At 38.7% G+C, this 14,372-nt stretch overlaps 1 protein-coding gene across 1 annotated transcript in view; it reads right to left on the bottom strand.

Annotated features, from left to right (window-relative positions):
• LGSN (lengsin, lens protein with glutamine synthetase domain) overlaps positions 1-14,155 on the bottom strand; it is a 65,850-nt gene extending 51,695 nt beyond the window's left edge. Inside the window, exon 1 of the mRNA XM_086608306.1 lies at positions 14,042-14,155. Coding sequence (XP_086464432.1) covers positions 14,042-14,155 — 114 coding nt within the window. The remainder of the gene's footprint in view (positions 1-14,041) is intronic.
• Between the last annotated feature and the right edge of the window lie 217 nt (positions 14,156-14,372).

Raw genomic sequence — 14,372 nt, 5'->3', positions numbered from 1 at the left:
AGTTTAAACCCTAGCAATGAGGGGTTTCTTTGTACATGATGTATCAAGGAAAGAGAAAAGTCTTAGACTAGATAATTAGAAATAATATATCTTATACTAAGGTGACAGACACCTAGAAACAACCCAAAGAAAGACTGGAACAAGATGCACTATAATGGATGCCTACTATCAAAGCATACTTGATCTAGAAGTTGGGCCGGAAATCTCATAACAAATTTATTTTCACATGACTGCCCAGACTTTCTGCTTTAGACTGGCTCAGCAATGCCTTGGCCTTTCTCACAGTGTTACTGTGTTTCTGCTCCCAAATCTAGCCAGAAGCAGAAGCACAACAGACTGCAAAAACTAAAGAAATGAATTATTTACTAAGTGAAACAAATCTGTCCCTGAACATTGAAGCTAATAAAGCTTGGTTTCCTTTAAATTTGTGCCTTGTACTTCATTGACTTTGGCCAGATGTGAGCACTTGAAGCACAGCTTTTCACAAACTGAGCTGTCCGAATGAAGTTTTTCATTTCAAGCTCCAGGCTTCTTTTTCATGCACATTCTAATAAATTTCTACTGCAGGCTTTAATTAACAGACTTCCCCTCCTCTAATTGTTCATTTATTTGCATAAAACTCGGAGCTTAATTATTTTTGAGATCTCTACTATTTTGCCAAATGTGACAGAAATCAGACTGAACTTCCAAGTTATTAGGGAGGATTCAGAAAATCACCGTATATGCAGAGTAACCTCAGCACATACAATTATATAAACATCATTTCTGTCTGAAAAAAAAAAAAGGAAAACACCCCCAAAAAAATTTCAGTATAAATTCCAAGATTGGTTTGACTGCATTAAACTGAGGGTTGCTACATTAGCCTGGATCTGCACTGCAAAAGATTCAGATTTGGATTTGAAATGTGAGGGTTCTTGAATTTTAGGACCTAGAGCTGTCTATAGGACTCTACAAAATGTTTGTTTAAATCTAGCTTTGACTTCTTTGTGCCATCATCACCTCAGAAGTTTTTGAAGATATATTCTTGGTTCAGATCCCCCAGTGACTACTCTTAATCTCTTCATATCTAAACAATCTCTTAAAGGATGGAAAGCTGCTCTCTGCCATTTTCTCTTCATTATTAAGCTATTCACTGAAGTGTTGGAGGTGGTTCTGAATGCTAAGGAGGAGCGTCTCTTAGCTTGCTAATGAGGACAAACAGAACATCAGTATTTTTGCAAAATCCTAACAACTGTGACTAGCTTTAGAATAATTTTCTGAGGTGATAAAATCAGTTCTTTATACAAAGGGGTGTTAAACTTTCCCAGAAGAGAAAAGTTTGTGCATGTGGTTCTTTTACAACATTGCAATATTTCTTTTGAATAGAATGTTAGAGCATACAGCACATACAGTGTGATCTAGTATGAGTGCTTTTATATTTCAAACTGCATGAAAGTGGTCATATCTCATCATCACTGAGCTTGTGGCTGAGCAGAAAATAGATTTCTCCCCGAAACTGCAATTTCTGCAATTGTCTGTTATTTTCTGTTTTCTTAATAATTTATTTCACCACTTAATGTCTTTCAATTTAATAGGCCCATATCTGTAATAAACTGCATTTTTAACATCTGTTTTCACAACATTTTCCCATGGGCTTCAATGAAGTCCAACACTATTACACGTAGTTTGTGAAATACGACAGTTTGTGGAGAAATTCAAGTGGAGTAGAGCCACAGTGGCCAAAATTGATCCCACCTACCTAGAGTCTGGATTTTGGGGCTGAATGTGCCTGGACCAGAAGCAACGTTTCATGCTGCTGAGATTCCCTCACCTGCAACCACTGTTACAGCTGCTGGGCTGGAACGAGACCCTTAGGCCCTTGTGTGAACCCAGTTTGCTTGCATTTGGTGCACTAGTGTTTCTAGCATTTGTTCACGGTATGCACTAGCCTGAGAGGACAAACAAGAAGGCACATATGTCTAGAGCCTTTTTGAGATGGTATTTCTCATTCTGGTTCCTTATCTGAGCTCTGACTGTGCAATACCCATTGAAGAGACATAAGATAAAAAGTACAAACAGTACTGGAAATAGACATTTCCCCATTCCTCATGAGTTTTTCCTTTTCCTGGCTTCATTAATTTTTTGCAGTCTTTTCTGCACAGTGGTCCAGCTTCATCCACACTGCAGGTTATCCAGCAGCCAGGTGCTCCCCAGACTCTGAGACAAGGAAAGTTCTAAATCTTTTGAAACCTCTACCTTTTCTTCAGAGGTCAAAAGCAACTCTGGCTCACATAACACAACGGAAAATTGCCAGAGATTGGCCCCTCAATGACAGACCAGCTAAAGCAGCAAGGTAACAACCACCCATCTAAGACATTTAGAAACAGTAAGATGTGGTAACAAATCAATAGAGTGTTTTTTTCTGTCCATTGGAAAATATTCTATAACACAAATCAATCCTCAATTAGACTACAGGAAAAAAAGACTTAAAAAAAATTTGTCTGCTTTGTTAGGCTCATTCAACATTGTTTTTTAGCTTGTTTCTTGGGTCTTAATTCATGTAGGTTTCTGACCTTGGCAGTAATGTGTACGGCATCTTGTAAGAATGCCATCTAACTTACTTAACTCTGATGTGATCTTTCCTTTCTATGTGAAATGCCAAACAAAACGAATAACTGAGTCAAAGATAGAACCTTAAGCTTGATACTTTTGCTAATTCACCGCATTTAGCTAACTTTCTGAAATTATTTTTCTCTGTGTAATTCTTCTGCAGCTTCGAGGGCTGGAGCACCTCTCCTATGAAGCAAGGCTGAGAGAGTTGGGGCTGTTCAGCCCAGAGAAGAGAAGGCTCCAGGGTGATCTTATAGCAGCCTTCCAGTACTTAAAGGGGGCCTACAGGAAAGCTGGAAACGGACTTTTTACAAGCATATATAGTGATAAGACAAGAGGCAATGGCTTTAAATTGAAAGAGGGTAGATTTCAATTAGATATAAGGAAGAAATTCTTCACCCTGAGGGTGGTGAGGCACTGGAGCAGGTTGCCAAGAGGAGTTGCGGATGCCCCATGCCTGGAAGTGTTCAAGGCCAGGTTGGATGCGGCTTTGAGCAATCTGGTGTAGTGGAGGGTGTGCCTGCCCATGGCTGGGGGGTTGGAACTAGATGATCTTTGATGTCCTTTCCAACCCTAACCATTCTATGATTCTAAGATTCTGAAGTCACTAAAAATAATACAACTGCATCATCACAAATACTATGTACTTTGGCAGCACATGCCATCTTTGACATCTGTAGGATCGTACACTAAATCGTTGTATGATATCTTCTGTGAACACAAAATATTTACGCAGCTTAACTGAAGGAAGAATTTTTAAGAAATGATAAATCAGGTGAAATTTTCATTGGTATTTCTGTGAAATTTATGGAAGAATTTATATCTTTCTTTTACTCTTTATAAATATGAGTAGCACATAACAGAGAAAAAGAAATAGTCCACTTTTGTATATAAAAGTGTGTATCTGATGTGCATTTATACATATCAAATATTCAGATACACATAAGGAAAAAGCAAGTAAAAAAAATGCCAGTTCTCTCAATCTAGCCATCTTAATTTAGAAGACAGGCTCACAGATTTCACCTTAGAGATGATATTGAGAAATCTGGAGCAGGAGCAATTGGCAGTTGAAATTTATTTTAATTGAATTGCAAGATAATTATTGTTTAATATTCCACTGTGATATAGCTTATTTTCTGCTTGACACATCTGTTAAACCGTGTTTCCGAGCTGTTCTCGGTGAGAATCTGAAAGCACAGATTACTCATCATCACCTAATCTACTAATGCCCATCATCAAGTACATTTGTTTTCTGCTATATTTACACCACATCTGAAACAAACATAATGTAACTCACATCACAAGGTACACAAAATCTAAAAGGTAGCATTACAAAGCTAACAAATTAGGCAACAGGGAACTTTTGTTTAGGTGGTTGAAAACGTTGGCAGACCCAGGTTGGTTGTTCCTGTCTGTCTGTTGGAGGTTGCTGACCCCACAACCCTGCTGTGGGAGGAATCCTGTGAGCAATCCCCAGTTTACTTCAGTCAAAGGCGTCAGGGCTGGTACACAGTCTTGTATCACCACGGACTATCTTGTCAACCTTGCCTGAAAGTAGATTAGAAAACAAATGCACAAGCCTTTTGGCAGCCAAGTCATAAACAACTAGGTGGTACATTTGGGGCCATTAATGGCTTCAGCTGAGACAAGTAGATTCAGAAGGGATTTTTGCCCACAGCCTGATTGATGCCTTTTATTTAATTCATGTTTCTCATCCAAAGAGTCTGAGTTTTCTGCAGGCAAAAGATTTGTATTGGAATGTGTTTTGAGTACCTTTCTGAGGTCAGCAAAGAAAATCTTCTTTTGCTAAACAATCATCTCTCTTTGCTGTAAGCTTTCTAAAGATTTCTTTCTTGTTTTATTAAGGCAAGTAGGACCACATGTCAGGTACAAAAGTCAGGTACAAAAAAGACAGGGCTGGAGACAGGCTCAGAGATATATCTGAGAGGTCCATCCAGAAAACCAGGCACCTACAATACAGGTCTGAGGTCCATCCAGAAGACCAGACACCTACAGCACAGCTCACACTTCAGGACAGAAATGAAGGATAGAGAACCCCAGGGCAGGGGGTGGAGGTCCCAGGTTGGGCTGGTCAAGGACATTAAGGCCATTTGGTGTTCTCAGGGTCCTGACACGTCTCGCCATGAAGCAGCTGTAATGCATATTACAATTCCTTCTTTATTGCAGCTTTCTTACAAGAAAAAAAAAAAACAACATTCAGTCCAAGGATTATACCAGTATCAGTGGTACCAAATACATTTTGTAGCAGTCTGATAATAGATAGTTTTATCTGATGTTACATTTCTTTTATCTGTCTTGAAAACTTCCTAAAAGACTACTATATGTCTTAAGACTAGATACATTCCAACATGGCACATCATTTCTTATCTTGTCATGTATTAAACTATTATTATTTATCCCTTATAGGTGTTTCAGTTAAGCTTTATATTGCAGATGCTGTACAAGTATAAAATAGAAAGGCAATTTCTATCCCAGCAGAAGTTAGTTTCTTCCCACAGTAAGCTTAGCTTAAGGCACTGCAAGAAACATAAGTAGTAGAAAAAAAAATGGAAAATGAAAGACAAAGGAAGTTAGACTGTGTGTTAACAAAAGGCAGCAAAATGCATCTGCAACATTAGGCTTAATTCTTCAGTTGGAAATCACACCTCATTATCAGAAATCCCCTTTGGCTGTTTATCTCCAGTAATATTTCTGGAGTACAGTTTCAGCTCAGTGTAAAATTCAACCCACATAATTATTGTTTTATTTCTTTGCCATCAAACATTTTCTGGTAATAAGAATTTCTGGCATTGAATTTAAAACAAAAATGTTTTTCTTAATTGCCTTAGGATCTGACCTAGCATTACCCAATGTCCCCTCTGGTTACTGACTAAGGCAGTGTCTTGTAATAATGAAAAATTTATACAGATCTGCTATTTCTGAAGAGAAGTAGCCAAGGAATGTGAGATGTACAGCAGATATTCTGCTCTTCTGAGGCAAGTTGGGAACACAGATATCTCTGAGATACTCTCTCTTAAATTTTACAGATCTGTGAATTTTGGGCATGAAACATATATTAGTCACAAAGCTTTAACATATACAGAAATTATTTAATAAAATAAACACTACCATAACTACCTGAAGTATCAAGTCATCACATAACCTTCTGTTAGATACTCTGATTTTTTAAATAGTCTATAGAAAAAGGTAGGAATATAGATAATGGAATCACACACACACAATGTACACATTAAAAGGAAGTTTTTTAGAGTCAGCCGAAAGGAAGAAAAAGGAGGCTAGTCTCTTTTGGAGATTCGGTTCCTTTTCTAAACCTGCAGTTAAGTTCACCGATCCCCAGTGACCGAAAACTCAGACTTATCTGTGGAGGGTTTGTTTTTAAAGCCACATTTTGAACAATTCAGCAGTGAGGACTATATTTAAAACACAAATGAAGGCTGAGGACACAGACCTGCCCTTTAAATTTTATGCATGAACACTAGTTTATTGTCACATCTCCTTTAACAAGGTGGATGCGTAAACTCAGCACTCTTGCTGCTTGAGGAAATTTAAAGCCACATAATTTTAAATTGTACCTTAAGCATCAGACAAGGGACTAACTGGACTAATCAAGGGACTAACTGGACTAATCAGTCACAAGCAGTGTTCCCCAGGGCTCAGCGTTGGGGCTAGTTCTGTTAATATTTTTATCACTGATCTGGGTGAGGCAATCGAGTGCACACTCAGTAAGTTTGCAGACCACATCAAGTTGGGCAGAAGCGTTAATCTGCTTGAGGGTAGGAAGGCTCTACAGAGGGATCTGGACAGGCTGGATCAATGAGCCAAGGTCAAATGTATGAGGTTCAACAAGGCAAAGTGCCGGGTCCTGAACTTGGGTCACAACAACCCCATGCAATGCTACAGGCTTGGGGAAGAGTGGTTGGAGAGTTGCCCAGCAGAAAAGGAGCTGGGGGTGTTGGTCAACAGCCAGCTGAATATGAGCCAGCAGTGTGTCCAGGTGGCCAAGAAGGCTCATGGTATCCTGGCTTGTATCAGAAACGGCATGGCCAGCGGGACTAGGGAAGCAATCGTCCCCCTGTGCTCGGCACTGGTGGGGCCGCACCTCGAATCCTGTGTTCAGTTTTGGGCGCATCACTGCAAGAAAGACATTGAGAAGCTGGATCATGTCCAAAGAAGGGCAATGAAGCTGGTGAAGGGTCTGGAGCACAAGTCTTATGAGGAGCAGCTGAGGGAACTGATGTTGTTTAGTTTGGAGAAAAGGAGGCTCGGGGTAGTGACCTTATCGCTCTCTACAACTACTTCAAAGGAGGTTGTAGTGAGGTGGGTGTCTGTCTCTTCTCCCAAGTATCAAGTGATAGGATGAGAGAAAACGGCGTCAAGTTGCACCAGGGGAGGTTTGGATTCAATGTTAGGAAAATTTCTTCACTAAAAGGGTTGTCAAGCACTGGAACAGGCTCTCCAGGGAAGTGGTTCAGTCACCATCCCTGGAGATACATAAAAGACATGTAGCTGTGGCACTTAGGGACGTGGTTTAATGGTGGACTTGGTAGTGTTAGGTTAATGGTTGGACTTCATGATCTTAAAGATCTTTTCCAACCTAAACGATTCTATGATTCTATGAAAACAGTACTTGCCATTCTTTTTGCTGGAACTATCATTGCATACAGAAGAATATAAAAGTCATTTAGCCACACAGCATAAACACAAGAAGGGACATGACAAAGTCGGCAAAACCGACCTTTTGGTTTGAGCGAGAACGTAAACAGAGCTTTAAGCACTGATCCTTAGCCAGAGGTGTTTTACATATTTTACTTATGATGCTCTAATATCAACATTCATCACAGAAACATTTCAAAACCCAGGTCACTGTCCTCCCATTACATGCCCTAATTACTGCTCTTCAGGGCCTAGATATCTCTTGTGCTCTGTCTTCTTGGCCCAGTGAAATGGTCTGCTTTCCTTCTCCAAATGCTTTATTTCCACAAGCGGCATGAGCAGAATGATTTGTTACCCATACCACTGTCTATATTTGGCTGAAAGCAGGCTGCAGCAGAATCACCTTTTTCTGGGATTTGCATATCTTTAAGATATAGATTAAACATTATCAACCCTATAACAAATTATAAGATAATATTAATAATAATAAATGCCCTGAAATCTGAAATAAAGTAATTGTTGAGACCCTTACTCACTTCATGGTCTTGTGCTCCTGTACATGTTTGCCTTATTCTCATATATCTTCCACATGCTAAGTGGGTCTGATCTATTTGTAGCAGCTGTACCTGACTGAAAGGCAGGGAGCTTACTGCCCTGCTCCTTATAGCAGGAGGAAAATACCAGTCAAAAGTAAGTCTTTTGGACCTTTCATATCTTAGGCTCTATTATAGTTACTTTTGGCAGGAGAAGAATCAAGTATAGTTTGAATCTCAGGACTGGACATCAGTCCCACAAATAAATATAAGCAGGTCTAAGGATCAGCTCTAGAGTCCAGATCAGCACAATCATGGATGTCAGATGGCATTAAGGAAACTAGGAATCCCTAAAGTCAGCTTGTATCCTCTAAGAATACCAGTAACCAGAACAAGGGCAAAAGTTACTCAGTTATAGATTCACATTACTGCAGACAGTGAACTACTGAGCTGCTCGGGCATGTAATTGGGTTAGAAAATATTCCTCTGGATAAACTTTGGGAATTCTGTATGCTTTTCTGAGGGAAAAATATATGTGAATACTTACAGGTCTCCAAAATTGTTCACTGGTACAAATCAAGCTTTATTTTTTTTCTGTTTTGCTTCTGAATGCAGTATACATATCTATTTTCTGCCTCTCCAAAGATTGTGCAAGGCAGCCTGGCAGCCTGTGCTAAATCAGAGGCAAACAGAGTCCATGGTGTATGGCTGGGGATTTAAGCCTTACTTAAATGAACATGGATTGTCTCAAGGGAAGAGCATAAAATGGTTGAGTTGTTTTATATCACCTCATCTTTTCAGAAACCACACTGATAGTCAAGAAATGAAACCGAGCTATTATATCTTGGTCTAGATTTTCACAAAGAAATAACCCTTCTTTATAACCCTCATGCAAATAATAATACAAGGGGTGGCTGCAAGATACAATAATTGCTTCTAAATGTGGGATTTTACACGCAAGCTCAGGAATCCATGTCTGAGATGCCACAAAACCTTCAGCAAACTGTGTTTTTTCCTAATGTTTCTTTATTCTCTTCCTTTTTTTTCCCTCTTCTTTCTTTACTCTTATTTCAGGAAGAGCCATATGTACACGCAGTGTTTAATAACATGGATTTTTTAGTTTTTCATGAGTCTGTATTGCTGTTCACACATATGCAAAGAACTACAGATTCATAAATCAAAAGGCTATGAATTCTGAAAGTTTAATAAATTTTAGTGTGAATTCAGATTCAATTAAAGTTTTACTCAAAGCACAAAATTTAGTCTTCCCCTTTCACTACACTCTCCGTAAGTCTGTCTTCCAACTAGGCAGGTGAAACAAACTGTAACCTCTACATATTGTCATCTATACTATTATGAAAAAGAAGATTCTGTGCATATTGGCCAGGACTGTTCAGGGATAAGGAACGGGCAGAATAAGGAGTTGTCCTAAATACTGGTTGAATTGCAAACTTGGAAATCCAAATGATAATTTTCTGTCTGCCAGACACAGTGACTAGAAAAATACTGGATGTAGCACCAAAAAAAAAGCACTTTAGCTTATGAATTATTTGTTGCCATTATTTGTGAAATATCTGAACATTAAATATGTTTGGATAAATTAGGATTAATCTGGTAACAGAAACAGACTATATTTGTCAGGGAGCTTATTCAACAAGGATGCTACTCTGTCAGCAAGTCCTTATCTGTGAAAAAAGCAAATGAATGTGTCTCATGAATTTTCATTTTATTATTCTAATCTCAAAATTCAGTGTTGACTAGAAGTCAACAATTCTGCTCTATTCCTGTAATTAATTTCTATCTTGCATAACAAGACTTTGAGGCATATGTGTATAACAAATATGTCCAAGTTTTGGTGCACAACTGAAGTCCAAGAGGCAAAACACAACAATAATGAGGCTCCAGAGGTTCAATAGAGTTAATGAAGAATAAACATTTAGACTTGTTTATGTTTCTTTTATGTTGGATAGTAGATTAAGAAGCAGTGCAGCTTTATCACATATTTCTATTCAGATATATTTTCTTCTATAAATCAAATCGAATTTCAGCCTCTTGAAACCTTTTTTTTTTGTAATGTATATTTTAGCAGACTACAGCTTTAAGAACATGTCAGGTACAGATACTTAAAAGTTTTTTGTTCTTCTAAGATGTCATCTCTTATGCAGCACTCTCCAATTCCCATTCTCCATCTAAACTGTCACTGAGTTTGGTATTTTTCACCCAAGCATAAAAATTTTTACTCATAACCAGCTGATATTTGTCAGACATCATGCACAAAGTTCTGACATCTTTTCCAAGACAAAAAAAAAATCAGTCTCCACAATAACTCTAAAGACGGGTCATGGTAAACTTTGTCTATTGCTCAGAGATTAAATTTTGTCTTATTTCCAATTAAAAATGGCTATTAGCCAGTAAAATTTCAAAGAAAAATACTAAAAGGTTTGGCAAGATTGCATCTGCCTCTTTGCTTAAATTTAGGTATTCCTTGACTTGTCAAGTTTCACACACTGAAGCTGAAATACACTTGTTTCTTATTTCCTGCAGCTAAGACTATATACATTTACATTTAGTGACATCTCTGCTTCTCTGTTATCACGCCATCCCAAATGGATCATTGTTATCAATGTACACTAGTATGTCTAACCTATAAGGTTAAGGAGCAAAAAAGAGGGCAAAAGAGGACTGCAGGAGAAAAAACATCTCTATTGGGGAAACACAATACCTTGTGGAGCCAAGACTATGAAATCTAGAAATGTAGTTTTAGTGTCCAAGAGAATGGGAAAAGATTCATCAAAATCTCATTCCTGCCTAGTTTCCTATCAGTTTGCTGGATCCTTTTATAAGGTACCTTTCCATAAAGCTATTCAATCTTAGGAAACTACTCCTGTCTTCACAATCAAGACATATTAGTGAAGATTTGTAGTGAAATGCATACTGACTTTTATCTCTGGTTATAGTGGTATCCAAGTCCTCTAAATTGGCAGTCACGGTCTGTCTCTAGACACTAGCTGCCTGAATCTTGATTTTAAAAAATGTAATTTCCAGATTTCATCTTCCCTTGTTGATCACTAACATAGAGTTTGGAGTGTTGTTTAATCCACTGTCCTCCACTGGAAGCTCAGAAAGGTGATCAACAGAAAACATTGCCTGGAGACACTCAAAAAACAGCTTCCCTGAGCTTTTCATCATGATAGATTAGACACTGACAGGTGTCAGGTCTGGTACTTTTTGGCAGCATAAGCAAGGCTGAATCCTAACCTCTGATCGAGAACTATAAATAATTTCTATCCTATTATCATGAGCAATAATTACCTTAAGGAATTAGTATTGAAATACCTCAATGAATTTAGATTTTCAAGAAGCTTTTTAAGAGATTCTTTGACGAAGGTTCTTTTAAAAAAGCTCAATGTCAAGCGAGGAAGAAGGAAAGTGCACTCATAGATTGGTAACTGGTAAAAGAACAATCAATAAAGATTAGGAATAAATGGAAGATTTTTCACAAGGAAGGAACTTTCACTGCAGAGTCCCTCAGGTATCTGCTTTCAGACATAGGATATTAAACATTCTCCTAAATTATTTAGTTAAGAGGTAAATAGTGAGGCAAAAAATGGTACAAAATTAATTACAAGAGTCAGCACTGGAACTGACAAGGAAAAGTTGCAGAACGGTCTTATGATACAAAATATCTGCATGATAGAGTGGCAAATAAAATTTATCCTTCATGAATGCAAATTCATACTTAGCATCGTGAAGGGAAACAAATCATAATGATTCGACAAACATAATACTAGAGTTCAAATGACCATGAGGAAGGTGATCCTGGAAGTAGATCTTATGGAACGTTTTCTGAAAACATCTTTTCAGTTTTCAGAAATGATCAAAACAGAAAATAGAATTGCAAGAACTGTTATGAAAAAAGTAAAGAATCAAATGTAAATAAGGCACTCTTATTCTACCCCAAAGGAACACAGTAAAATGGGAAAATAAGGGTAGTCAGGGATTGGGAACGTTTCCACATAGGGAGAGATCACATATACTAAGACTCTTCAGTATGGAAAATAAGTAAATATAAGGAAATTGGAGAGAAGTATGTAGAAACTGTGAAAGGCATAGAGAGGGTGAATAGGGAATGACAATTCATTGTTTCCCATAACACAAAGACAAGGTGGAACAAAATGAAATTACCAGGCAACTGGTTTAGAACAAATAAAAGGAAGTATTTTTCATGCGACACATAATCAAATTGTAGCATTTATTGACATAGGATGTTGTGGATGCCAAAACTATAAATGGGCTCAAAAAGCAATTAGATAAAATTAATGGAAGAATTCATGGAAGACTTTTGTTCTGAAAGCCCTTGAGTCTCAGATTGCTGAAAGTTAGAACGGTATAAGCATGGGAAAAATCGTTCTATGCTTGCCTTGTTTTATTTTGTTTCCCAAAGTACCTACTAGTAGCCATTGCCAGAGACAGATCAGTGAGCCAGGCAGATGTTTGTCCTGATCTGACAAAGTTGCTCTTATGTTTTGACACAAGAATTCAACTGTTTTTCCCTCGGAAGTATGAACTTCACTCCTATTTGCATTGGGTTTGCATGGCAAGGTTTTGGTAGCGGGGGGTCTACAGGGTTGGCTTCTGCGAGACACTGCTAAAAGCTTCCCCTATGTCCAACAGAGCCAATACCAGCCAGCTCCAACACGGACTCACTTCCAGCCAACGCCAAGCCCATCAGTGACGGTAGTAGCACCTCTGGGATAACGGATTTAAGAAGGGGAAAAAATTACTGCACAAGAGAAAACTGCAGCCAGAGAGAGTTGAACTATGTGAGAGAAACATCTCTGCAGACACCAAGGTCAATGAAGAAGGAGAAGGTGCAATGGAGCAGAGATGGGACAAGGGGCAATGGATTTAAACTGAAAGAGGGGAGATTTAGGTTAGATATAAGAAAGAAAATTTTCACTCTGAGAGTGGTGAGGCAGTGGAACAGGTTGCCCAGAGAAGTTGTGGATGCCCCATCCCTGGCAGTGTTCAAGGCCAGGTTGGACAAGGCTTTGGGCAACCTGGTGTAGTAGAGGGTTTCCCTGCCCATGGCAGGGGGGTTGGAACTAGGTGATCTTTAAGGTCCCTTCCAACCCTAACCATTCTATGATTCTATGATTCTATGATTGCCCTGCAGCCGATGGTGAAGACCGTCCCTCTCTGCAGCCCATGGAGGTTAACGGTGGAGCAGATATCCACCTGCAGCCCATGGAGGAACCCACACCGGAGCAGGTGGATGCCCAAAGGAAGCTGCGACCTTATGGGAAGCCCATGCTGGAGCAGGTTCCTAGCAGGACCTGTGGATCCATGGAGAGAGGAGCCCACACTGGAGCAGGCAGTTAATGGATTTCATTACTTCCAGAGATGAGGTTGAACTGGAGTTTTGTCTATTCATTTAATATGTATTTTCCTAATGGATAAGGAGGTGCTGTACTGTTAAATAGTCAAGGGAAGGTGATGGGGTAGGCAGGAAAAGGAAAAAACAGAAGCAGAGATCCTTTCACATCTTTATTACAATGTTTTAGAAATAAATATAATGCTCCCTGAATGCAGCAGAGGAGTTTAAAACCATTGAAAACTAATAATTAGTTCAGAAAAGACAATACTACTGAGATTTCATGCTGGTAATAAAACATATCCTTTTTTTTTTTTAAGCTGTGTAGCTTTTTATTTCTCTGCATGTTTTGTATATGAATGTACTTCCTCCTTGACTACTATGACGAATTTAAACACTGTAGCCATTATTCTGTGGAATATCCCTGGTTTTCATCAGTGCTATTAAATAATGTTATTTGGAAGCCAGGCAGATTACTGAACATGTGGGCTCTGAGGCATATAATGCTCTGTAGAAACAATCACTAGGGGTTCAGATAGTGCAGATGATAAACCAGATACAGACAAGGAACGGATTTTAGATCCCTGCCAAGGAAAGACGTAGATCAAGTTCAAATGGTTACAGCACTGACAAATCCACAACCATGAGGTTCAATGAGAACACAACAAACGAGCCTGTTTTCTAAAAGTTTAATAGTTTTTAGTTGTTAAATGTATTGGGAGTAGACAATCTCGACAGCTGCAAAATTCTAGATGGTCTGAGACGTGACTACATACTTTCTACCAGTTTGCTTTAGACGACAGCACAGAGTCACTGTAATTCAGGCACCAGTTAGCTGTAAATTTGCCAACAATGCCAAATCTTTACTTACTGCTGAAATGAGCCTACCAAAGCTGAAGTCCAGGTGAATAGGCAGCAGTGGGAGGATGGCAGGAAGTGCTTGTGTAGATATGGCACTGGGGATATGTTTCACAGTGATCAGCATCTGAAAGACATCAGCAAGCACCTAACTGTCTGTAAATTACTGTATTTATCAGTTCAACTGGGCAAATTCTAACCTAATGATATTTAAATTTCGTATGTCTGCTACACAATCAGACAGGCCATAAATTAATTCTTTTTAAATTACAGCTTTCTCACTACAAAAGCAAACAAATAAATGGGAGAAAATAATGTTTTCATTTGCTCTTTCAAAGCTAAGT

This window comes from Tauraco erythrolophus, chromosome 2, assembly GCF_009769465.1.
Source record: "Tauraco erythrolophus isolate bTauEry1 chromosome 2, bTauEry1.pri, whole genome shotgun sequence".
NCBI classification, from domain to species: domain Eukaryota; kingdom Metazoa; phylum Chordata; class Aves; order Musophagiformes; family Musophagidae; genus Tauraco; species Tauraco erythrolophus.
This window is presented reverse-complemented; position numbering and strand designations above follow the sequence as displayed.